General features: G+C 40.7%; 1 protein-coding gene across 1 annotated transcript in view; it reads left to right on the top strand.

Annotated features, from left to right (window-relative positions):
- adam12b (ADAM metallopeptidase domain 12b) overlaps positions 1–27,021 on the top strand; it is a 72,047-nt gene that overhangs the window by 42,988 nt on the left and 2,038 nt on the right. The window contains exons 12-22 of the mRNA XM_041049579.1: positions 8,946–9,123; positions 12,272–12,361; positions 13,555–13,750; positions 13,863–13,971; positions 14,477–14,675; positions 16,199–16,276; positions 18,294–18,402; positions 18,821–18,959; positions 19,902–20,010; positions 21,036–21,287; positions 26,100–26,275. Coding sequence (XP_040905513.1) covers positions 8,946–9,123; positions 12,272–12,361; positions 13,555–13,750; positions 13,863–13,971; positions 14,477–14,675; positions 16,199–16,276; positions 18,294–18,402; positions 18,821–18,959; positions 19,902–20,010; positions 21,036–21,287; positions 26,100–26,275 — 1,635 coding nt within the window. The remainder of the gene's footprint in view (positions 1–8,945; positions 9,124–12,271; positions 12,362–13,554; positions 13,751–13,862; positions 13,972–14,476; positions 14,676–16,198; positions 16,277–18,293; positions 18,403–18,820; positions 18,960–19,901; positions 20,011–21,035; positions 21,288–26,099; positions 26,276–27,021) is intronic.

Below are 27,021 nucleotides of genomic sequence, written 5' to 3'. Positions count from 1 at the left end.
TGCCAAGTTTACAAAAAGAAAAAACAAATCTGAGTGATCCATATCATGAGTGGTACTATTAGCCAACATATCCTATAGTCATAGGATTTTTAAAACTCCCAAACATCAATATCTGTATTGGCCTTAAAATATTGTATCAGTCAGGGTACAGTCTGAACAACACCAGTTACTAAATGCAAAGACATTTCTTATATTTGTGAGCCCAGAAAGGAGAAATGTTAATTAGGTGGACAAACAGAAGAGAAGAATATAGGGAAATGTAGGTAAACACAGTACAGCCATCAGTTCAAAATTACATTAATAATCGTGCTAAGATCTAAGACGCAGAGAACCTGAGTTTTGAGCAGTGAGGAGAAACATTAAAATCTGTGAAGAGTCCCTGTGGATATGTGTTGTTGGCTATTGTCATCAAAACCTGACGTTAAAAGTAGAGAAAAGCTATTTTCAGTTATGCTCATAAATCAGCACAGACAAAGTGGAAGAAAACCACAGGTGGCTTGTGAGCACATCCTTCAAAATGCCACAAAAACACATGAATATATAACTTTGCTGTGTTGCAGAATTGGCCCAGAAAAACTTGAATGACCTTTTACTGTACAAATAGAAAAGAGGGAGAGTACCGTTGGGAGGAGGGGAGGGGGGTGTTTGTTTGTACAGCCACTGGCAACAGTGAGCTCATCCTGCTGTTCTCATACTACAGCTTTTATTTCAGAGGAAAAAAAAATGCATAATGCACACAGACCACCGCTGGATTTATGCAGTGTAGTTTTTAAATATGCAGTCAGTGTTCTGACGTGACTTTTCTTTAGCTCGTCAGCGGCCAAAGATATCTAATGTTGTCATGGGGAGAGTTTAGAAAAATGACTATCTGATCTAAATGTGTTAGAATGAGTCACGGTGTTACTGAATTCTTCATAACAAAATAGGTTAATGAGGCACAGTCTGCTTTTCAGCACTGTCTGCTACATAATTATGAGATTAGACACATTAATAGTTGAGAGAGGTGATCAGTGACCTTTCATTCTGAAACTCGCTCCTCTGTTTGCTAAGCAAAGGGTGCGGGATAAATCCATACACTGTGCGTTTGAATGGTGACATTTTGTTTGACAATCTTGTGTTGATACACTGACTCCAAATATCAATATTTCCCTATTTAATTATTAATGTTTTAATTGCTCATTGACCACCGTTCTTCAGTCTGTAAGTTTGTACTCAGTGAAGATGAATACAATATTTAACGGAGTTCATTGATTTTTAGGATGGTGTTGATCAGGCAAACAATCCCAGTTACTGCAACAAATAATACCGGAGAATGGGAACATAATAGAGCATGTTAAGAAGTCAGACACTGAATTTATTAGGTACACCTGCATAATCTTGTGAAGTCCAATACCATAGTTCATCAATATCATAGTTCAGCTGTATCAACATGTCTGTTTATTCACATGGGGAAAATCTTTAAAGCTCAATATGTCAACATTTTTCTATAATTATAGGATTAGTTTGACATTTTTATTTCCAGTCTAAATGCTAAACTTAGCTTACCCTTACTACTGTTCCTTTAGCAATGGATCAGATGACTGTGTAATGAAACAAACCCACAAAGGCTAAAGTGAAGCAAGTGTGTTTACCTGTGTAGTACCTAACAGCAAGGTAGCAACAAAAAACTGGCACAGCAAGCAACTAGTTGGGGAACATTTAGGAGTTAAAGAGCCAGATACTTCCCTCGGGAGCTAAGACTGTGAGTGAATATTGGACTTAAATTTGTCAGATAAACACTAATGTTGCTATGAATCTGCTGCATGTGGAAATATTTATTTATTTATTTATTTTGCTAAGACATTCACCATCATGGTGTGTTTACAGATCATTCACAGCTGCTTCCAAGAGGCCAAAAAAAAAAAGAATCTAACATTACTGCTTTAAGCTCATAATGATGTTCTTACATAAACTTCCTTTGTTTTAATTTATGGGTGAGAGATCAGCTGTGTTGTCTAGACAGTGTTGTTGTTCAGATGGTATCAGTTGAGCTGCATTAGACTGTGAGCCGTGGAGCTCATAGTCTGAAGTTTGTCATGGGAAACATTTTGCCAGAGTTTCTGAGCAAGCATTGAAAGGTGAAAATTATGAACTTATCCAAGATTTTTTTTTTTTTAATTCAATTTTTTTTCTTTTTTTTTTTTTATATTAGCAACCTTGTTTGACCCTCAACCCAGACGCCTCCAGAATGTTAAACACATCGTTGTAAAGCCGTGTAGCTCGTTTGACTGTGTGTTTGCGATACTCTTAGCTTAGACTTGCTAATGGAGGAGAGGACAGGCTGCATCTAAATGACATGATTATCAGTGACGCTGCCAGCTGCAATCAGGGCCAGGGCACAAAGAGAGATCCGCAGAGAGGTGCTTTATGCCTGGATAGACAGGCAGAGCGAGGAAGCACTGGTTTTATTTGCCTTTTATCTCCCTCAGTGGTAAAGCAGGAAGAGAAACACAAAGAGAGGTAGAGGTGAGAGTGAGAGACAAACAGGAGAAAGATGACAATGAAGGAATTATTTAGGTACACATGGACATCTATGGCAGGCGTATGAGCCGAAAGACTGGCCACAAGAGACTTGTGTCATAACACTGAGTGGAAATGTGAGGGACAGAGGAGAGGAACAGAGTTTACATGGACATATTGAAGTGGGGATGTCTTTTAGAAGTTGAGCTAAGAGTTGCATCATATGAACGTGTGGAGAAAGCTCAAAACTGCTTTCCTGTGTCTATATGTGTAACTGGGAAGAAAGGTGAAGCACAGCAGGGAGCTATCGTGGGACTTTGAGGCCAAGAGGTGAATACTTTGTCAAGACAGTACAAGGGAGATTGTGACTCTCGTTATTTTCTTGTCGAAATGACAGAGTGCAAGTGAGGAGAGAAGGTACAAAACGTCATTATCTGAAGACAATCTGCTGTGGAGAGGAGAGCGAAAGCTAGTTACGTTGCTAGTGGGTAAATGTTTGCAGTAAATTTAGCTTGTGTTTTGCTTTTACTCCTGATATTTAATCACCGTAGGCTCCTGCCAGTGTTGCAGCCTAGCATTTGCTGAAAGGTCAGACATGTCTGTCCTGCTTAGCTAGAACTAAATGCATGTCAGTCTGTGGTGCAGCTTAGAGAGCAACAGAGACAGCCTGATGTCAGTCTAAGAGCCAACAAAAGGAAGAGCCCTTCATAGCCCTCATGTGGCCAATGCCTCCACTGTTTACAGACTCCTTTCGGTCTCCATCCAGACTGACGTTTCCTCCTCCTCTGAACCCACCGGCCTCACACGCTGAGATGATTAAACTGACAGGAATCATCTGCGCTGCACATATGCCTTCAGATCCAGGAAAAGACGCTTGGTGCACAGGAGACTCTATCTCTGCATCTCAGTACACTGTCAGTAAGAGCTCAGCTGAATGCCACCAGATCATTTTGTATGTTAATATGAAAAAGCTGCCTCCTTTGCTCCCCAAATCTCACACAAAATTCACTTTATTCATCTCAAGGAGTACCACTCAACCTGAGAAAAACTAAAACGTTATAATGTAATGAGAAATGTAGAATTCTGAGTTTTTGATCCACACTAGGAACAAAAAATGGGATATCTCAACTGCTGCTTCAATTTTGACCGTCCATTTTTTAAAATTATTTGTCTCTCGTGTGTCTCCTAGCTTTATGGAGATGCTGCACTAAATCACTGAAGTACACTTTTAAATAATTTATTTAAGGCCTGTGTTTCAGTTGAAAGTTAGGTTTGAAAGCTGTGTCGTGTGCAAATTGCAGAACACAGGCTTCTTTAGTTTGTGTAGCTGTGTAGTCGTATGATCAGGTGGTTGTTTTTCTGTTTGTGATGTAGCTGCAGATCAGCTGTTCAGTTAAGTATATTGAAAGCAGGTGCACCTCATTAGGTCCTTTCAGCATTGAGTGGCTGTCAGGTGGGGAAAGGAAGGGTAAAACTGTTTTACAGTAGAGACTGGTGCTTTCATTTTTGCACATATGTGTCCATAGATTGTCTCTTATTATCAGAAGTAAATGAAAAATTGTAATTTAATGTTTTGTTTGATATTGTGTTTTCTTTGAAAGCTTTGTTTCAGTCAGGTTCATACCCTACATACCTGAGCAGATGGTATGTTCTGACATGGGGGTAAAAGGCAGGTCACAGGTATAGTAGGAGAGTTGGTGACAGCTTGCTGCGAGTTTTTCTCTTTTATGTTGCCTTGTTTTTTTTGTGTGTGTGTGTTTGTTTTTTCCATGAACATCTGCTGAAAGTTTGGCTTTATTCAACATCCCCTTTAACATTATCCAGCGCCAAATAACATCTACGGTCCATTATGTGAGAAAACAGGACTGAAGCATGTACTGCATCTGAAAAGCAGCAGACAAGCAACATGGGTGTGGTAAATATTTGTTTTTCTTTAAACATGAATACTGAACGAAAAGGGCAACAATTGAAATGTTCTTTTAGATTTATGAAAAAGAGCAGATAATACTGGATGTTTTCTCTTCTGTTCGTCACAGAGATAATTCCTCACATTTTCCTCTGTCAGTATCACAAATGAGTGAGGATGTGTGACATTGGTGAGATGTAGTTCTAGTGAGTTATTCTCAATGTGAGAGACATATTTGCCTTTAGAACAGTAAAAACTGCCAAAAATGGGCTGCCTAATTAGATTTTATAGAACTGTTGTTGTTGCACAGACAAATCAGTTCCACCCCAGCAAACTACACCTGGAGAGGGTGCAGGGCTTTAAGCTAATATTATCCAGGGAAACCTACACTCTCTGCTCGGCTAATTTCCTGGACAGCAGAGCAGCCGTGTGGTCTCAGCTGTGATAATACATACCTTCGATGTGGGTCTATTGGAGCTGTTCCCATATTATTTAATGCTGGTTTTTGGTGTGTCTTTTTATAGGTTTATTGAAAACTGTGACTTCTTTTCCTGATGCTGTGAATGTGATTGTAGACTTTGATTCTTTTTGTTTCTTACAACTGTCTGACACACAGTACTTATTTAAATCTAGCTGTGGTTATAATGAAGTTACACAAAAGTTTAACTGATTTTTTTTTTTTCATTTTGTGATGAATTAATTTCCGTCCTACCCCTGAAAAAAGCACCACATCAAATTCTGTCCTTTATTGTGCACTTCTGCTCATCCACGTCTGGGCAGTAAACTCCTTGGGCTATCTGCTCGTTGTCGTTACAGACTGCACCTGGCAGTGGGTGACAGAGAAGTAAGACATTCCCGCAGTGTCCCTGGACACCCTCTCAGGCTGGCACTTCATCTGTTAGCAGGAAGGAGAGGGCACCTGTGACCTGGAGGGATGTCAGCTGCAAATTAGTGGTGCAGCTCAATTATCAAAGGCCTGTTCATACGCAATCACCGACCACATTGGACATCAGAGGTTGTTTTCGTGGCTCTCACTGCGGCTTCTTGTGGTGCCTTCTACTTTAAACAGTCAAGCGTATAAATGACAGAGCACATCTTAATTGCTCACTTGTACAGAGTTGTGTTTAATTGGCTTTAAATGTCATTTAAGTTTTTCAAAATTAATCAATAATACCTTAGTTTCTGTTTATGCAAGTAAACTTTGGCTGACATTTACTTGTTTACATCTGTACTGTGTTTTTGGTGGGGGAGCCCTTTCACAAGATGACAACCAGCAGTTCAGACATGTACAGAGTGGTGAAATGAAGAGCAGCTTCAGTCCCAACAGGTTTTCAGGGCTGTTTTCTGTTTTTTACTGAAGATTTTTAGTTGATACAGTGGAATGAAGGCTCACATCGCATTGAGGGAGGTTCACTCCAGCCCACAGACCGGCCAAAAACAGCTCCCTGATCTCCCTCTATACAAAGAATATCGCCAAACTACTCTTTCAACAAGAACAGGTCTGATTTTAAAAAATTATATAAAATATATCTACCAAAATCCTATAATATTAAACTACAATATTGCAACAACAAAAAACAATAACTGAAACTAAGCAGTAAACAAACTAAATGAAACCAAATCCAAAGTAGATTAGCCCTAGTTTTACATCATGAAACCAATGGGAGTTGCACAATACATGACAATGATCGTTGTGGACAGATGGTTGGACAGGTTGACCCTGATGATTTAATGCGTTTTTGTTTCAGACTCTCAGTGTTTTAGTAGATAAATCAGTCAGTCTGCAAAACATGTAATCTCTTCCTGCTTTTGCCTCAGACAAAGAAAGGTTGTACACATAATGATGGAGCTCAGGTCTGAATTCATGTTGATTTTAACATACATGTGGATGCTTTTAATACTTTCCATGTGGGCCTAATTTGGTCCAAACAAACCTGATTTTCCTCAGTAAAGAAATCTCCAACTGACAACTGTCCCAACTCTTACTATTAATGCCAGTTTATTGAGAACAGACTGTGTTTAACCCACATTCCATCCACTCATGCGGATCCTGAACCATGCCTGTGTTCTGTTATCAGTGGCAGCCCATGTTATTTACAAGGGGCTTGGTCTGCCCTGTGCAATAGTCTGATCTGCATAGTCTGTAATCTGTCTATCCTTGATTTGGTGCAGGGTCCCCATGCACAGGGCAGCTCTTTTTCTGACTGTGTGTGTGTGTGTTATGGTGGTAAAAAGACTCTAACAAGTGGATTATGGGGGCAGACGAGGGACGACAGAGACAGGTCGATTGGCTTTTGGTCAGCGAGAGATGAAAGTAGCCGACACTCAAAGGTGGACAATCTGAGTGAAGTGGACAGAGCAGTTTCACCCAAAGGGTGGCTGTTAGAAGAGGATGTTTTTTTCTGTGTTCTTGGGAAATATGTGTTCTTTTGGAGAAAAAAAAAAAAAAACAGATTTCTTTCCCATTGAATGCCTCCACCGTTATCTCCAGTCCCCTCAGGAGGAGCTTCACTATAGTCAACTAACAGCAGTGAAATATCCATGCAGTTGCAGCAGCCAAATCCCCCTTAGGCAAAGGCAAAGCATCACACCCCTCCCCCCCTCCCCCCACCTCTGTCCAATGCCAGACTCCACAAACATATTCTGTGTAATGTTGAATTTTCACAAATCTGCCCTGTCAAGCCGCAAGCTTTGCAGACAGCCTCCACACCCCGATGCGTTTGAAGACCCCAGTCAGTCTATTGCTGCATAAGTGCGTGTATGACATGGTTCTGTCTGAAGTCAAGCTTGTCAGGCATCCATTGCCAGCTGCCTCTCTCTGTGCCATGTCTGCCAATCCTCTCTGCTGGCCATTGCTCCCTGTTACCCCATATCCTCCACGTCCTCTTTTTGAAGCGAGACTATGTCCCACCATGACTGTGTGAGATACTCATTTTACACCCCAAAGCCTGCTTTTCTGTGTCAGTCCTTTTGTGATTCTGTTCTTGTTTGTTAGCTGGCACAGAGCATGAGGTCGAGGCTTGGTTAACATACACTGTGTTTTTGTGCTGTATGTCCTGTGGCTTGTTTTTCATACTGCCAGTGTGCTTAGAGAGGTTGAAGCAGGACACAGGCCTTAGAGGAGGTTAAGCACAGAGATGGGTTTAGAAATGTTTGAAACTGTGGTGGTGGTGGGGGGTATAGTCTGTAAAATTCCTAAAAAGGCTTCAATACTCCCATTTAAAGCTGTGGTTCTTACTTCACTTTATTAATAGTTACATTTGTTTATTCCATGTACTAAATCAGTGCCAAATAAACCACTTTCAGTATTCTAATATGAAATAATAAATATAAATACCTGCTATTTTTAACTCCAAATAACCCATAGTCATGGGCCATTTTGCGGCCTGTGCCACCTGTCTGTACTTGCCCCTGGTTAAGCAGCAAGATTCCTGCTGTTTTTGTGTATGGTCCATGTTTTCATTACTCCCTTTTCGTCTCTTTGTGGTCATTTTGCATCTCCTTGAGGTCATTTTGTGTCTCTTTGTAGTCATTTTGCATCTCTTTTGGTCATTTGGCATCTCTTTGTGGTCATTTTGTGGCCTGTGCCACCCCTCTGACCCTGCCCCTGGTTAAACAGCAAGATTCCTGCCATTTTTCTGCATGTTCCATATTCATTTATTCTTCCCTTTCTCTCTCCATAGATGTTTTTCCATCCCTTTGTCCAGACCTCATGTCTTGTGGATTGTTTCTGCCACTACTGTGTGTAATTCTCTTTCCTATTTGTCTACATGTTGTTTTTGTTTTTCATTCAGCATCTCCTGTTCCCTCTCTTCCTTTTTATTTCTGGCCCCTGGTTCTTAGTCTCGCAGAAACTCGCTCTTGCAGGAGCACCATTCCCTCAGGCTTCACAGCTGTTGTTGGCACATCGCACAGTTTCATCTTTAACATTTTCTCGTTTTCAATACAAAATCCAATTTCTTTTCCCACTAAATTAGACATTAGTCAGCACTTCAGGTAGGCGATACCAGGGAGTGAAATTAATGCAGTAGAAATTATGTGGTTTCGGGCTTGCTATTTTATCACGGTTTCACATACACACATACCCACACGCACAAGACATCCACATCCAGCATACCACTCCTAATGCTCTTCCCTCCAGTCAGTTGCTTGAATTGTCCTGCTCGAGCCAGGATATGCCTCTTGAAAATGTGGCTGCCAGAGAAAATGTTTCTCTGGACATTCGATGGCCCATTTATGTATTGAGTAGGATTGAAAATCTCTTGTCCTGGAGCTCACACAATGTCAGCAGACCATTACATTTGTGTGAAAAGGCCTCTTGAATGAGCAGATTGAACAAAGGCTCCAGTGAAAGCTCTGTCTGTATTTTGATTGAGCAGAATGATTGAGGCCACTTTTCTTGAGATTATTTTGGTGTCTGAACAGTAAAAGCACACATGAAGCAGGATTTCTGCATCTCTGGTAAATTTGTTGAATTTTTAATATCATGTCTCCTCATGCCTTCATTTCAGTCAACCTTGTTCTTCCATCCATCTTGTAGATATCCATTCCCAACTGTGTTCAGTACATGCAGTAAGAAGGACCTTGCTGCCAGTCTGGAGAAAGGCGTGGGCATGTGTTTGTACAACATGCCTGAGGTCAAGGTGCTCTACGGTGGGCAGAAGTGCGGCAATGGCTACGTGGAGGAGGGAGAGGAGTGCGACTGCGGAGAGCCAGAGGTAAGGTCGGGGGCATTGGCCTTCATCCTCCCCTGGTCCAGGGGAGTGGATCAATCTTCAACACTGTGGTTGTACTGGGAGGCTTAGTATAACTATGTGAATGTGAAGCAGTGTGTAAAAAAAAAAAAAAAAAAAGGAAAAGATGTTTTTGCTGGATAAATAAAATTTAAAACACAAAAGCTGTTCAGAAAATCGATTTCAAGTCAAGATTCAGTGAAGTGTAGTTAATATGGTTTTAAAAAATTCTATGGGCAGTCCTTGCCTTGAAATGTCCAAAAAGAAACAGGCCTTATTTTTCTTAGCATAGTCATTTATTCTTAAAGTAAAAAAAACCCTCAAATCAATGTGATAATATTCAAAAGTAAGCAAAGGTAGACTGGGTAGAAATGAATCAAGGGAAAAAAAGATCAAACGTGCACTTTACATTCTCACTACAAAACCCATTTTCCAAAGAAAACAAGGGTAACCATCCAGAACCACTTAAAGTTTAAACAGCTCACTCAACCCACCCACCCCACCCCCATAAACCACAACAAACTTCAAGTTAAACTTGCTTTGACACTGACGTTGTTGAGACACCCAATAATAGCTTCATTTACATCACACCTTAGCTCAGTCTCCCACATGTGCCGAACAGGGCTCTGACAGGTTGCCACGGTGATGTCATACCTTTGTTGAAGGCTCATTAATCAAACCACTGTCCAACTCTGACAAAGGAAACAAACAAATGTGTAATCGGGTCAAAGCTGAACTAAGCTTTCTTTGGCTGCGCCACCCAAACCCACCAATGCATGTATCCGCTCACACACAGCGCAGGGCGCCTCGGGAGCTGGAGTGAGAATCACATGTGGAAAGCAGGTATCACTCAGTTGCAGCCAGTGCAGCTGTGTGTCTCATAGATCCTAAAACCAAAGGAGGATTAGATGTTGAATATATCATTAAAATGTTTCAAGGCTGTTGGAGTTCCTGGAGAATATTTGGTGGGAAAAAAGTAAAAAATGCCTCAAAACCAACATCTAAAACCCATAAATCTTCAATTTATAATGATGCAAATCCTCTCATCTGAGAAGCTGGAACCACTGAATGTTAAGCATTTCTGCTGGAACAGCAATGAGTGAAAACTGCTTCTGATTATTATCAAATATTGTACATTAACTGACTAATTATTTAGCACTACATCAGACACATTCATGTTGCCCTTTTTGATTATCTGTTCCTTGAATCCTTTGGATAAATATAATTTATATATTATAATTTAGCTTTCAACATTTGTAGGTAACTACAGTTACAGATAACTAAAACTCAAAGATTCAGATCAGTAATTACCTCTTTGTTGGCTGAGAAGGAAGAAACACAATAGATTTTAGAGGCAGCCTGATTACTATTCACAACCTGTGGCTACAACCTGAAAATGAGATCAGCACAAGATGTGAAATGTTAATTAAATATGTATCTGATAGATTGAAATAACATTTGTAGCCTACTGAATTTTATGCCTTATTATTCTCAAGCTACTTCCTTTGAATAGTAAAGGTCCTGATGCAGAGCTTTCACATTGATAAGCTTAAAATACTGACAAGTATAAAAGTAACTTGCAGATTTGTATGAAACTAATGTGATGTGATCAACAGTATAATTTCTCAAACTAGAAAACAGTTTCTGTGTCTGTTCACGCAGAGCAGTGTGACAGACTGATGCTTCCTTGCCCTCACCAACAATCTTTGATGAGTAAATACACTGACTTACCATGACCGCATAACTCGGTCAACAAAAAAGTTTCATGTTAGCTGTTACCAAATTAACGATAATCAGCTACAGCTGCACCAGCTTAAATGAGCCTGTTAACATTATCCGAATGAAGGAGAGAGAAAGAGAGAATAGGTTTGATAAGAAATTCATTAGCTTTGGGACTTAATAAATCCCAGCATATTATCAGCTGGGAACCAGATCCAGAATGGGATGGAGTATTGTTCCTTGAAAAAGACTTTGCTTTTTGAGAGTAATACTTTTTTTTTTTTTTTTTTTTTTTGTGAACCAACTCTTTAAACCCAACTGACTCAACAATGTGTTTTATTATTTAGAAAAGTGCTGTTATGACTATGCACGCCATAATTTTAGAGGCAACTCTGGGTAGTATTTTAGTGGAGTTATTGTGTTTGACCACCAACGAACCAGCTTTATAATTTACATTTGCCAACTCCATCTCGGCCAGCTTGCCCCTCCATAACCTCCATAATGTCGCCACAGAGGGTCTGCTTGTTTGATCTGCCGGCTCACTTAGGCTGAGAGATGAAAGCTACCTTTTCTCTCCTCTCCAAACAATAAGATTATATCAGGGCCAAGAGGTAAACAACCAGGCTCATAAAACCACACATCAACTGAAAATTAGACATCCAACAATCCAGCTGCCTCCAGTTTCCACTCTTCAACACATCTTCTCATTACCTTAGAGCCCCACGAGCGAAACAGCCACGTTGAGAGAAGATAAATGATGGCGGGAGTTGTTGGGTTTTTTTTTTGTGTGTGTGTGCGTGCAAAGTGTGACATTACTTGGAAAACAAAGCTGATGTGTTTTGGCATCCAATAAAAGACAAACATTGCAGCACCTCCCTGAAGTCTTTTATAGCATTATTCCCATTTCAGCTTCTCCTTATGTATCCTCTCTGTTCTTGTCGTTTTCTGCCAGCAGCTAGCTGATCTTGTCATTGTGGTGAAGTGGCTACAATCTTTGCCTCTTAAGGGCTTTCAAACCCCACTCCTCCTCCTTTATTTGATGCCCTAATAGTCAACTCTGTCACATCTTTCCACATCAAATCTCAGTTTAAGATCTTAACACACAGCCTTTCAACTGCTACACCTGATTCCTATCGTTTGCTCCTCTGCCTTGCAGTGGCCAACGTACTAAACAGACTCCTATTCACACTAGTGCAGCGGTCTCGAGAATTCCCAAATCCAGAACACATGAGCTTCAATTAATGTGTCCAAAGGTCTCCAGGTCAGGGCAAGAAACAGTGGAATCCCTGGACAGGAAGTGTGCTCTCCTGACCTGGAAGTCTTGATCTGACAGGGGCCAACTGACAAAGAATCTTCAGAGCAGTGATCAGGTCCACATGTTGTTAACTGTTTTGTTTTCTTTCCCTCATGTCAGGAATGTATGAACCCATGCTGCAACGCCACCACATGCACCCTAAAGGGAGACGCCGTGTGCGCCCACGGACAGTGCTGTGAAGACTGCAGGGTAAGATTTTTTTCATGCAGACCTGGATCTGTCTCATGTATTCTCCTTCCACATTGGATCTCCTTTTCCCAATTTAAATCCACTTATACTGTTCTAATAGCTGAAAAGCTTTGGAAACTGTAAATTCAAAGCTTTACTCCACAGAAATGCACATTTTTCATTTCTAAACTCAAGAACAAGGCCTAAAACTTTCTGAAACACTGTTAGTTCTCTCTGGTAGGTTATTAAGAGACTCATAATAGTGTGTCCTCGTTTATAATTTATTATCTCAGGTCAGTTCATTTCAACTTTGTGTATTTTATCTCAATGGGAAGGTTTCAATTGAGGGAAAGTTCTCAAGTAGGATTGCATAAATGTGGCTTTCACCTAGTTATTTCACATAGAAATCTTTTTTTTTTCCTTTTTTTTAGTATGTCAGATGTGTGTCCTTTATTGGAACATTTGTTGGAAATGATTAAATGCATTGATTCTGCTCAATGTCTCCTTAAAAATGTTTTGCTCAGACCTCCATTTCAAGGCAAATGAGTCCTTTCCTGTGCTTTACACAAAAGCAGGTTTGACCTCGTGGCATGAGACATCCGTATAGCACATTGTTCTACATAAGCTAGAGCCTCATGCTCTAAATGTTTTTGCTGTACATGAAAACAGCCTCGCAATTTTACATCTCGTTCTCATACAGTATGTGAATAAGAGCATTTTTCCATTGAAGTCATGACGGCAGTCTCACTGGGTCAGATCTTTCTGTAACACTTGCAGCACAACATAAATCTGGAATTTCTTCAATGTGAAGGCCAGACCAGAGGAAGGTTAAATATGTGGAGAAATACTGTGTTAAATTTGAGTCCTCTTCTTTTTTATGCACTAAGAAAAGAAAGAAAATAACCACAAAATATTGCACAAAAGGTACATTTACATTGTATAGAGTTCTTCTCAAGTCAGATCAGGCCATAAAATGTCGTGAATCATGACTTTTTTTTTTCCCACCCAGAGGAAAATCAGCTTTTGAAAAATACAATAATTATCACAATAAAAAAAGTCAACATTCATGCACGCAGAGTGATTACAACAGTAAAGTCCAGCAAAGTGTTTAACATAGAGGATGTGAGCAAATAGAAATTAAATTAGAATCAATCTAAAAATCTTCTCTAAAGTCTCTTAAAATCAATTTGACTGCTTGCTGTATGTGTTTACAGCTCAAACCGGCTGGCACCCTGTGTCGAGAGTCCAGTAACTCCTGTGACCTGCCAGAGTTCTGTACTGGTGCCAATCCTCACTGCCCAGCTAACGTTTACCTGCATGATGGGCACGCCTGCCACAACGTTGAAGGCTACTGTTACAACGGCATCTGCCAGACTCACGAGCAGCAATGCATCACCCTGTGGGGACCAGGTAAATGAACTGCTACTAATAAGTTGTACCGTGTATATAATCCTCGCTTTATATCCTTTGTTTCGTGTTGATTAATGTATTTTGAATTTTCCTTATTTGTGTTTGCGTGCAGGAGCCAAGCCTGCCCCTGGGATCTGTTTTGAGCGAGTCAACTCTGCAGGGGACCCTTATGGGAACTGTGGGAAGGACTCCAAAGGCTCCTTTGCCAAATGTGATGCGAGGTAAGACTCTGCAGCTGCACTGATGCGGTAGAGGAACAGAGAAATTACTGTGCAAAACACAACTGATTAGCTTAAGTGGTGTCATTAGCAATCATCATTATGTTGTGGAATCTGACATGTGGTCTTGAAACAAAAGTTTACATGGGTGAAAAATGTAATTTGAGGCAGATAGTAGCTAATTACTGTCTAAGAAAGTATTGATGAATCATTTCATGCTATTCTTGTCGGCTAATTGTTCTAAAGATCTTCTCCCTTTGGGTGAATTCTGTAATCAAGCTCTTTGTTAATTGATGTAATTGCTTTAATGACCGGAGGACTGAAGTACTCCAGCTCTCTTCAGCAGTCTTTCATCTTCCTCTATAGTTACTTATCTTTGTCTTGCGTTGACAAGCCTTATGTGTTAGGCCTTTTTAATGAAGTGTCTTACTATGTGTGTTTTTTTCTTTGTGTGTGTGTGTGTGTGTGTGTGTGTGTGCACACGTGTTTCTGTGTGTGTTGTATGCAGGGATGCAAAGTGTGGTAAAATTCAATGCCAGGGAGGAGCCAACCGACCAGTGATCGGAACGAACGCTGTTTCCATTGAAACCAACATCCCCCTCCAAGAAGGAGGGCGTATTCTGTGTCGAGGAACACACGTGTACCTGGGTGATGACATGCCTGACCCTGGGCTGGTTCTGGCTGGTACAAAGTGTGGAGACGGCATGGTGAGGGATCATTTAATTGTGAAGCGACAGAGCACGGGGTTACATTTAATTCTTCCTGAGTAGCACATACAATGCCCAATGCCTTTTATATTCACCAGAAATGTATAAACCTCTGTCATCCTTGCTATTTTCTGATTAATGTTCTTGCTATAGGTAGCTGTAGACTACTTGTTCTCTAGAGACCCCAAAAGACTGACAACTGTATGAGTCTAGAATAGTGTTCTTTGGGTACTAAGCAGATACTACTGCAGTGTAGAGGCAAGGCAGGCAGGGAAAAGCAGCCCTTCCTAAAGAAAAGAGCTTATGAAGTTAACTCTTGAGTGAATCCAGCGGTCCATATGTGCAGTACACATCATGCTTAGGGCTGGAAAAGACCCTTATGCAACCGGTTATTTTATTAGGTGTGCCCCTCAACTTTTCTCTGTCTACGTGCCACTCTCAAAACCTCTCTCACCACACCAGTGACATTGGGGCTTTTTTTCTGTCAAGCAAGAGGCCTCTAGTTTTGGGCTGGAGCTCTGAAGATCTGGGTGAGGTTACAAGGCCTGTACTCAGTCCTATGTTGATGTCAAACAGGTTGCGAGATCATATGATATGGAGCACATATGGACAGTTTCACTAACCCCAAACTTTGTATGCTAGTGTCCCTGCCCAGAAACCTCAGTAATGCAGAAGTTGCATTTGCCAAACACTCTGCAGCTATGTCTTTAACTTGTGAAAGGCCAGAGCTCTGCCTGTGTGGTTGAAATTTGGCCTAACATGCTAGCGTTGTGAACCAAAGCAGTGGTGTCCCACAAGGTGTCCTACAAGCCCCCATAGGCTCTTTTGGTTACCTCAGGGGACCTGCCCTCAGTGCTAAAAGACCTTTGGGCTTTGTGCTCAGAATGGCTGTCTGCCATGTCAGCTTGTCTCCTAGCTACAGTCTCCCAAATCACGGGTTAGCTCCACACATTATCTGGAAATGTTGATGGCCTGAAGGTGGGTCTTTGTCATGGGCCTTTGTTCTCCTCAAAAAGGTTTTCTATTTTCCATGCCAGTCGGGGCATTAAGTTGGCAGCCCACACAACAGTGGCAGTTTGAAGAAGATGAGAGCTTGAAACTGCTTTGCCTAATGCAGGCCTTATTTTCTACATAAAAGCAACAGCTGGCTTTTTCCGGTCGGATGTTGTTCTTTGCTCTTGAGGATACACAGCATATTGTGCCTTTTGCGTCTCTGCCTCCTGATATGTGAGGTGCAACTGCCTGAGTGACACTCTGCACTTTTGCCTAAAGCAGAAACTTTGCCAATCTATGTATTCTCAATTAAAGTTGTTCTGTAATAGATGGGCAAATTGCAACTGTATCCTCCTATTTGAGCAGAGAACATGCAGCAGGTATCAGTCATGGACATGCTGCTTTATGGTAAAGACACTAAACCTGTGCATGTGCAGGACAGATGTTATCCAGCTGTGGCATAAAGATGTACACACTTCTTCTTTTCTAGTCTAGTCTTCATTTCTGTGTTCATCATCCTTCTTTCATAGGTGTGCCTGAATCGGCAGTGCCAGAATGTCAGTGTCTTTGGTGTGCATGAGTGCTCTGGGAAGTGCAATGGACGTGGGGTGAGTCCAAAGTACCTGTTAGCTCAATATTTAATGTTAAACTATGCACCAAGTCCTGTGAAACAGCCGGTGAGGATTCTGTATTCATCTATTCAGTCACTTTTTGACCAGCTGAGCAAAATTAAGGCCCTATAATTACACACAACAGCAAAACAACAGTGTATGTACAGTGCAGCTTGTAAGTTACAGCATCTGTTCATATTCTGTAGGATCAGTCTTCATTATCCAGTTGAGGTTAAATCAGTCCAATTTAACAGCATCATTTATGGTCTACTTAAGTGTTGTCCATCATCTTTAGACTGTATAGAGAGAAGATACAGAGCAGCACTGCAGGGGGAGACCACAATTATAGTTCTGTTGCAGTATAAAAGTAACACTTCCTGCCAAGAAACATTCACCTTTCTCTCTTATCAATAATTCAGCAGGCAGTGCTTTTATGTTTTATTTACTTTGTTGTTTAGTTCTGCAAATCAAACACTCACCAGGGGCTACGTTAGTTTGCAGTAACCTCTGATCTTCACTGTCAATTATAGTTGTTTATGGCGCAGCGATTATATACAATGAGAAATCGAAGCTTTGATCCTAAACTTGTATATTCCTTAAACTTGTTCTTATTACCTTGTAACTGACCGAACAGCCCTGCACCAAATTAGCCCGTCAATAAAGAATAACAGCAAGTAAAAAGTTGGAGCTGCCAGTAGACTCACTGTAACAAAAATAATCACATAAAAAATGACTGCAAGAGAATTGGACTTTTAGAGAAATGGTTCCCCATTAAGAGTGTGGACTTGAGCTGCATCTTCCCTCCTGCAGAAATATCTGCCAAATCAATTTGTCTGACATTTTCTCAAACACCTCGCACAGTACGAGACCTGACTGGAAAAAAAAAACAAAAACAAAAAAAAAAAAAACAATTTACTAAGTTTACCGTGGGAGTTTAAAGAATACTCTTTGCCTGCAAGTTAACTCACTTCATCTTGCAAGGCATGTAATGACTGTATTCAGATACATCGATATTTGCATTTGTTGCTTATTAAGCAGCTGTTTAAAGCTTTAGCTTTTATATGTTTTCTTCTTTTGTTTGTAACGTGACCTTTTCTGATATAGCAGATATATTGGTATGAGAGACTGACCCTAAAGCTGGATCTCTGTATATAGACCCAATATAACAGTCAGTGACTGACTGTGGATCCATTTACAGTTTCAAATATAGGAAATGTCCTTACGTATATTAAATGATTTATGAATTGAATGAATTTGTTTCTTTCTTAGTAGCCCAGCAGAATTGTAAAGAATTAAATGCCGTCTTACATGTCACCATTTTGTGTATCTTGAGTATTAATTCTACATTAAAGATGAGAGAGATAATGTTACCCTTGACTTCAGATTAAATTAACAGGTGCCAGTGTTTGGTCTTATTGTGTTAAAGAAACATTTCCCTTCATGCACACATAAAACTCCCCCAAATCATTCCTCCCTCTGAGCCCCCAAGCGCCTCTTAACCCTGTCACCCTGTGCGAAGAAGTGTCCATGGCCTGGAGGCAGGGAAGGCACTTGACTGTACGTCTGTGCTAAATGTAAATCCCCTACAGCTGCACAAGTCCCCCTGCACTTCCCTCCCTCCTCCCTCCTCCACCCTCCCTTCAACTGACAGCTGGACTGCGTTACCTCGCCAGGGAATCCTCCTGGATCTAACTTTTGCACTGGAAACCTGAGGCTTTTACGGGATGGACTCTCCCATGCACATGTTATATCTATTATGAAACACACTTGCACACACACATGCACAGCCAGTGTCCGTTTATATTGAAAGTCACGTAGACTAACTAAACCAGAGTTGTTCATTTATAAAAAATAAACCATTTCAGTTTTCATCTTATTTGGGAATAGACCCTTTGCAGAGGGGCAGTGCATCAGAGCTGGTAGGAATACAAATGCCTTTTGATACTATTTGATGCAGAAGAAAAAGTATCAACATAGCATGTAATAAACCTGAAAACCACCATGTTTTTTGCAGGTGTGCAACAACAAGAAGAACTGCCACTGTGAAGCACACTGGGCGCCTCCGTTCTGTGAGAAAGGCGGCTTCGGTGGGAGCATTGACAGCGGGCCAATGAGACTAGCAGGTAGGGAGGACGATTTAATTTCTACCTTCACTCATCTAGTCAGAGAGACGATAGCACTATCTCAGAAATAAACAGCTACACAGAGCTGCACAGGTCGCGCCTTGCACACCTCTTTCTTGTGGAGTCAGTGCTAGATTGATGTGTGGTTTGGACTGGGGTGTAACTTTCCTACAGCAACACAACTGCCCTTCCACCCAGCAACACATTGCACTGCAGAGTCTTTAGATTTTAAAAGAGAAAAAACTGAATTTCAGTCCTTCAAGTGAAGAACAGAAATGAGCAGAGAAATGTGTATCTCAAACTGTGCTGCTGACCGTGGCCTAGCTGTAACGGTCTTTGCGTTATGTCCTGTCATCGTTCTGTGCTGTAGATGTGCGTGTGTGTGTATTAATGTGCGTGTTGTCATATATGGCATCAGCCGACAGTGTGGTCATTATTGTGGCAATCCTGGTTACCCTGGTCAGCCTTCTGGTAGCCACCGTAATCATCTTTCTGAAGAGGAAGACTCTACTGCGGCTCCTGTTCACCAATAAGAAGAGCACATTGGAGAAACTCAGGTGACACCTCTTTCCCTTGTGAAATTTTAATTATTGGGTTAACAATAACTAAAGAACTAATGTTCCTGTTCCTGCTGTGTTGATTTAAAGTGAAACTGATGCATTATTTTAAAGCTTTAAATCATTAATTTTAAACCTTTTGAGGTAACGCCTTACAATTTCACTCCAGTGTATTATTTTAGACAAATGGCGATTTATGAATGCTTTTTATCAGTTTTTAGTTTGTGTGCATAATGCTTCTTTTTGTGTAGAAAACAGTTTCCCTGCCCTGTAGGTTTCCTAATATTCTCCTAGTTTTTTATGAAATTCATGTTTTCCCCATAATTAAAACCAAATGACAGTTCTTTCTGTGAAAATTATTAGGAAATTACAGGCCAGGCTGGAACGTGTTCTCACTCAAATTATTTTTAATACATGGTCAAAGTAGTATTTCAGAGGTCAAGAATGAACTCTGACGCTTAAATACAGTAATTTATATGGCTTATCTGAAACTGTTCTTGTTTATGAGTAATACTCATAAACTGCTGCAAACTGCTAATGAGTAATGCTCATAAACAGGGTACAGACAGGTCTGTTTTTTAAATTAATATCAGCTTAGAAGATAACAACTATGAAGAGTTTAACACTCAAAAACTCAGCTAATCTGCTTCATCAGGATTATGTTACTAGGGATTTGATTGGCACCAACCGGACAACACGGTCATCAGATTTTGACTTGAATAATGCTGATTGGCGCACAGAAATACACAACAGTACCTTTTTCCAAGAGAGCCCACGTCAAACCAGCTAAAAAAACAAGGAGAAAGACACAAATACAGACATCTGTCATGTGAAATAACAAATCTCATCCAACTTTGGCAGAAAATTGTGTTTTCATGTAGAACAACATCACTCATAAGAAGCAGCTCATAGTTTTTTCAGGGCCTTTTGTTGTGTTTACAGATCTGTGGAGGCCAACAGGCCGACCAGTCCCATAAGGACTCAGTCCATGTACAGGCCCACACCTCAGCGTAAACCTCCACCCAAACCCTCTGGAGCCAGCATTTATAAGGTGAGTCCCTCCCTACAATCTGTCTGTTGCTGCATCTGTCAAACTGCTTGGCAGATGTGTGTGTATGGGTGTATACTGCATGTTCATATACACCCATATATTTGCTATAAGTTTGTGTGCTCTTTTCTGTCAGAAGCCATTTGGTTTGATTTCTTTTGTAAAAATACTTTCACTAACCTGCAGCCAAGCCTTCGGGGTTTTTAGTTCTCATGCTTTCAGGCTTGTTGACAAAGCAAGATGACGGCAAGCTGGGTGATTGATTCAGCCTCACGAAATATGAATTACTGCGCTATTGTTGACAGGAGGCAGAAATACTTTAATTGAGAGCTTTTGCCATTAAATGAGACTCAGGAGGTTGTTTTGTGAGCCCCTTTAATATTTGTTTGTGGAAAAAAAAAAAACTCTGCTCCCTCCTTTTTATGAGGAGGGAGCAGAGTTGATTGAATCAGGCAGAGGAAGAAAATAGGCTTTGATTTGTTTGTTAGAAATGATAAGCAGTAGCTTCCAGTAGCTTGTTTTGTTCTGACCTAAACTAAAACTAAACAAAAAAAAAAAAGGTATTCACTTCACAGTGATAAGCTGGAATCCGCAAATATTTTGCAGTTTTGCTTGACAAATAATTATGGTTTTAAATGGTTGTCCATTAATTTGCTGTGAATCACCAATAAATTTTAAGGGCTACAAGACTATCTTGGATAGTGAGAGTGGAAGAGTGTGTAAAAGAAACAGAAGACATTTTGACAGGTCAGAGTAGGAAAAGCTGAGGTATAAAGAATGAATTACTGATAGCTGAGTTCCATTTAGCTGTCACAGTTTACTGCCTCAGTTTACTGTCTTTATCGCCTTACTGGGACACTTGAATAAAATAAAACACAGCCATCATTAATGTTTTTAGTGACACCTGTGCTTTCCTGCTGTGACAAAGTCAAAACAGCTGCTGTGAAAAACACCCTCAGCAGCGCTGTAACAGAAAACACTTTAGTCAAGGAATCACTGAAAATGACTTGCTCTTATTCTCTTTTCAGCCATCTCTCCTGGGCGCCGAGCCTCTTCTCCCTCCACACAACTTCCACTCTCACAGCCTGCGCAGACTGCCCCTCTACCAGCCCCTGCACATCAGCCAGCCCATGCCGGTGTCTCTGAGTGTGGGCCAGCCCACCCTGCCTCCTCTCCCAGCCCACCACAGGGTCCTGCCTGCCCACACGTCCCTCTCGCCACCTCGAGTGCCGCCTTTTCTCAGTTTGCCTCGCCAGCAGTCATCGTACAGAGTAGACCAGGTTTGTGTGCAAAAATGTTGATGAATTTTTGAAAAAAAAACCCAAAACCCTCAACCTGAGTTATATGACTTAAATCTCTACTGCTTGTTGATTCAAGGATTCATAAATTCTACAAAGTTTGTATCCTTTACTTGGTCATAAATCTGTCTTTTAATTGTTCAAAAGGGGAATTTATTTTTGCAGACCACAGCTTTAATGGTCCATGCGTTATATTTTCACCTACATTACTCCTGACCGTTTTCTAAACAATGCCAAAGGTTTCTACATAGATTTTCTACAGTGTCAGTTTCATGTAATATTGAAAATGAAGCCTGAAAATGAACCCACAGAGACTTTAAACTTGCTCGAAGGTCACCGTGAACATCATCATCCTTGGTGCTGCGTTTAAGGACACCCTGACATCAGAAATTTGAGTCAGCTGCTAAAAATAAGCATTGCAATCATGGGCTATGTTGCTGACAAAACAGGTTCACTGTCCTGGAGCTGACAAAATAAACTACTGTTTCCAAGATCAAGAAGATTTGTTGGAAAATCAAAACCATGAGATAAACAAATATGGGTGTTTGTAAAATAATAATTTACTAATTTCTCAGAAGTCATAGCTTCCTTGGACACTCTGATGAAGAGTTTTAAAATCCACTGCATTGCCACGTGACAGTAATCTAATTTTAACAATAAATAAGGCAGACGTACTCACTGTGATGGATTACCTATGTCAAACTCATTTGAAGTCTATGATTTTCATACCATACTGAAATTAATAGAAACCAGTGAGATGGAATGGAAGGTGGGAAATCAATCTGAAAACCTAGATATTCTTTAAAAATGTTCTGCAGTAATGTGGAATATATGCAAATTGTAGTTAATGGTCTTAAACTTGCGCAGCCACCTGTATGGTCATTTTTAAAGGTTGTAGCAAAAGTGCTGGATACCAGAGCTCACAGCTTTTCTGCACTGCGGTCAGCTTGCTTGCCCACATATCGACAGCAAAATTCAATCCGTCTCCCTCCCTGTGACCCAACTCCTGAGTAAGGCGCTGCTTTCTGCTGAGCCAGCAGTATTGGATGCAGTGGAGATAGTAAATCCATCTGTCTGCTGTGGTGGTGGATCCAAATCCTGATCCGTTCATGTACCAACACAGCAAGAGGAGAGTTGTGCTGGATGTTGGCTGTCTGTGAGCTACAGCAGGGTGTACGGGAAATTGGCAGATGTGTGCTGCTTAGGGAAAAAAAAAAAAAAAAGCGGAAGACATTAGCTTTGTGATATGATTCTTTGTTGGATAAAGAGCAGAACATAATCCCAGATATGACACCAGAGCATGAAGGATTTAGAGGGGAGCTTGTAGAGATCCAGTTTCATACCTCCAACGTTAATCATTTAGATGAGCAGCAGCGGTGGTGGAAAGTAACTAAGTAAATTTACTTAGCCAGTACTTTAGGCTACTTTCCACCCTGCTACATGTCTGCCACAGCTACATTTACTTCTTACTTTTCAGATTAGTATTTTACACTGAAAAAAAAATCTTATAAAATGCAATACATTGTCAGATTTCAGATGTCAGTTCAATTCCCCATTCTTCAATAGTTTCATTTAAGTCATATAAGTGATGCAAAGGTGAGTGAGGTAAAATTATTCAATATTGCACACAAAGCAAAAGATTGAAAATCCAAACAATACTACAGTGTTGTGTTGCAGAACTTTTTCCTTTTTTCCTTCCCCAACAATCATCTCATGACCCTTCAGATTTGTCTGGTGACCCACTGGAGGGGCCTGACCCCTAGGTTGAGAGCCTATGGACTGCACTACCTAACTGTACATAAAGTAGTTAAAACTAGCTCCACCTCTCCACCACCCAGATACAGCAGTAAAATGCTTCTTACGCACTGATGAATCAAATCAAATCAACAAATTAAATGTAGTGCTTTTACTTAAGTAATATTTGAAATACAGGACTTGTAATAGAGTATTTTTACAGTGTGGTGTTGGTACTTTTACTTAAATGATCTGAATACCTGTTAGTGCATTGAGCAGCAGAAATAAGTGGCATCATATCCAGCTTTTGGATGGTTTTGTGGTGTCCAGCATATCACCCTTGATTGTTGTGAACGTGTGCCAACTAAAGATGCACTTTAGCTGAAAGGCCACAGTTTGCTTTATAAATAGCCTGCTCACTGGCCTGCCAAAACAATGAAACCCTGCTACCTGCTAATATCTACTAGCTCATTTCACTGTAATGAAACAGATGGAGCGAGTAGAGATGCCACATGTAGGTCAGAAGCAGAAGAGAGGATTCTGTTGAGATTTAATAACAGGCCAGCAAGGACGTAGAGGACATCAGTCCTTAAAGAGAAAGTGTACTACAAGCTTATTGTAATACTTGACACAACCTCCCCTGCTGTCTGTGCCAATATGTCTTATTTTAAGAGACTTTTTCCCCAGGCTGTCTTATGCCTGCATGCCGACAGCACCCTATTAATGTTGAAGGGTTTCCAGGAGAATAAAGCCTATCCTGCATTTATTACAATGAGGCAGTGTATGAAAAGAAAACAGTGTGGGAGCTGTGAATTTTCATAAACAGACCTGCTTGTTATTATCTTGTTTGGCTGAAGGAAAAAAAAAATACGTATCAGATACCTGTAGAGTCAAATAAGAGTGAGGCGAATAAGCTCCGGCCCCGTTCGGTAGACTGCAGCATCACACTGCTGAGGAGAGAAAGTCATGCCTTTCCAAAATGTCATCTTTTCAGGAACTTAGAAAAATAGCTTTGTTTTTGGCCAGACGACCACGCATTTTTCAGTTCCTCTGGTGGGGTTTGAAAGGTGCTTGTAAGCCCAAGGCTCATAGATCTTTCTCAAGCCACAGAGGACAGTGCAATCCTTCATTTTGAATTAAGACATGTGAACACCACCAAGACTCCCGTTACAGTGTGAGGTTTTCTGCCAAGAGCGGCATTAGAATGCACATGGGTCCTGGATCATTCTTGCATTTGAGTGGATGCATCTGTCCGTTTACATCTTTGTTTTTCCTCTCCTCTGAAGAGCAGCCGGATTTCGTATGTTTCTGGAGAAGGAGTCATTTCTCACTGAAACTAAACGGTCCATAACTTACACATGTAGGAGTTTGTCAGGAGTGAATTTGCACTTAAAGATCATTGTGGGTGGTACACTGTACAGTGGAAGTCTGTGAAATATTCTGTTAGTTTCAGTTAATATTCGCACAGGTTCCTCTAATGGGATCACAGGAATCCCCTACTGTGTACATTTTTATTACCCCCAAATTCTCAGCAAGTAAGAACAGCACCCACATGGGACTGAAATGCAGAATTTAACTGAAACAAACCTGCTGCGCAGTTAAAAGAGCTCAATCTGATTAAAGCATCATAATATTTCAACCTCTGTGGGGCATCTTGTGTTTTTAACTGCATCTGAAGAGCTCTGGGCTGTTGTATTCAGGGAGTTTTGCAAAGGTTGCGTTTTGAAAAAAAATAATTTTTTTCTCTAAAGAAAAGAAAAATCACCAAATTTCCTGCCTTTTTACAGACCAAAAGTTTAAATTAAATAATTAAATCAAGGATCAAGAAGTTGTAGCCCTAAAATTATATTTTCTTCATTTAGTTCACCCTGTAATAAAAAAAACATTTTTTTTAAATCACCAAAGTATGTGACAGCCGAACAAAGTAGGTGGAGATTTTACCTCTATACCCATATGTGAGTGTTGATCATGCTATATCTGGAACCTGTCTGCAGTCATTTTCTCCCGTTCAGCCACACGAGCATTACTGATGCTGGGCAATAAGGTCTTTCTGGTTCCAGTCATCCCAAAGGTGGTGGATGAGGTTTTGGTCAAGGCCCTGTGCAGGCCAGTCAAGTTCTCCCGCAATTAGACTCAAAACCATTTCTTTATGGACCTTGTATGGTCCACGGAGACATTGTCAGGGTTTTCCCCCAAACTTTTACACTGTTGTCTAAAATATCATTGTCTGTTGTGGTATTTAGATTTTCCTTAATTGGAACTAAGGGACCCAAATCATGACAAGTAACTTCAGACCATAAAAGTATGTATTCAGGGGTGTCTAGATACTTTTGGCCATTCAAACTGGAACATGATGACATCCAGTCTTTCTAGTGGTTCTTTGCTTACTTGGGCATTTCTGGTAGAAATCACCTTCATGCAGTCATCGCAGTGTGTGAGTCTTCTGGGCCACACAGCAGCAGACACTCTGAGGTTTACAGGTCTGTATGTTGATGTGACAAACTCAGTCACGCCTTGGCTGCATTCATGAATGTTTTAAACCTTCCACCTCTCTAAGCCTTATCCATGCATGATGTGGAAAACTTTTTTTTTTCTCTCGCTCTCTGTCTGCATATTTCTTTCAGTTTGTCCATGTATTCCTCTGAGTGTGTGGTGTGGTCAGAGTGGGTGTGGGGAGGTTTTGTGCATGTGCCGTGTGTGTGTATGTGTGTGTGTGATGGTAGCAGATGTTTATCACTGCCTCGCCTCCTCGCTCTAGATTAGTAACACATGATGGCACCTCATTCAGATAACCTTCTGCACTCACACAGCACTGCCACAGACGAGATGGAAACGAGGAGGAGGCAGTTTGGGATTCGTCTCTTGTTAGCTGTGGGAATTCAGAGAGGATGCTGATAACACAGTGCCCTCTAGTGATACCTGTCTGCTTTTGTCTCCAGATAGTGTCTATACAGCTAATCCATATTTAAAGGGAGAAAGAAGGTGTCCTTTGTTTTTGTTTTTAAATTAATGTTTGGCAGTAAACGTTGGACTGAATTTGATTTTTTTTTTCTTCTTCAGGACTTTGAGAAGCCCAGTCCACCCCAGAAACCCCTACCTGCAGACCCAATAGGAAGGAGCTCTCGGCTAGGTCAAAGTGCCACAGCAGCAGGGGTCCACATCCCCGGCACTGGACCCCTTCCCATACCTATCCCCACTGTACCCAGGCCTCCACCCACTATCCCTCTACCCAGCAGGTCAGTACCATGTGGCACTTTTTGTCATGCTGACATATGTGTCTGTTACATGATGGTGATGATGATGATGCATGATTTTTGAGACCTGGTGCACAGAAGTGCAGTGCAGTGAGGGAAAGCAGTGATATCTAGGAAGTGTCTTCTGTCACAGGCTGCATCATAGATGGATTTCAAGTTATTTTTCCATTTAATTCAATAATTATAAATTATTGACCATTGTGAGAATGAGGGACACTTACCCCCCTTTTTTTCACCCTAATAGATTTTCTTATCAGTTTCATCATTTTTTTTTAGACTCTCGTTACTGATTAAACTCCAATTTGTTCACTGTTTTCCTTGATATTCATAATTTCATCCATCCACTTGATAGAGTTGGTCTGAATATTATTGTGTTTGTTCAAGAGTTTTTTCAGCCTCCCCACCACAGCAAGAGGTAAAAAATCTTTTCTAGAATGATCTAAGAACATTAAAATTCACATTCACAGTGATTCCTGCTTTTTTAAACCACTGTTATCTTTGTTGTGCATAAGAGGTGACAATTAAGTGACAGGTTTACGACATTGTTCTTCATAAGGTGAACAAGACACGCACTTAATACCTCTTTGTATTTAGCCTTGTTCAGCCTTTACATGAATCTAACTTCAGTCAGTTCAAGCTTGTCCGATCTAGTGAGATTTCCATCATGAATTTTAAGTAAAAATTAAAAAATATATAGAGATGAGACCAACATGTTGGATCAGATTAAA

Source organism: Toxotes jaculatrix, chromosome 11 (genome assembly GCF_017976425.1).
Source record: "Toxotes jaculatrix isolate fToxJac2 chromosome 11, fToxJac2.pri, whole genome shotgun sequence".
NCBI classification, from domain to species: domain Eukaryota; kingdom Metazoa; phylum Chordata; class Actinopteri; family Toxotidae; genus Toxotes; species Toxotes jaculatrix.
The sequence above is the reverse complement of the archived record's forward strand: the minus strand, read 5'-3'. Positions and strand labels throughout refer to the sequence as shown.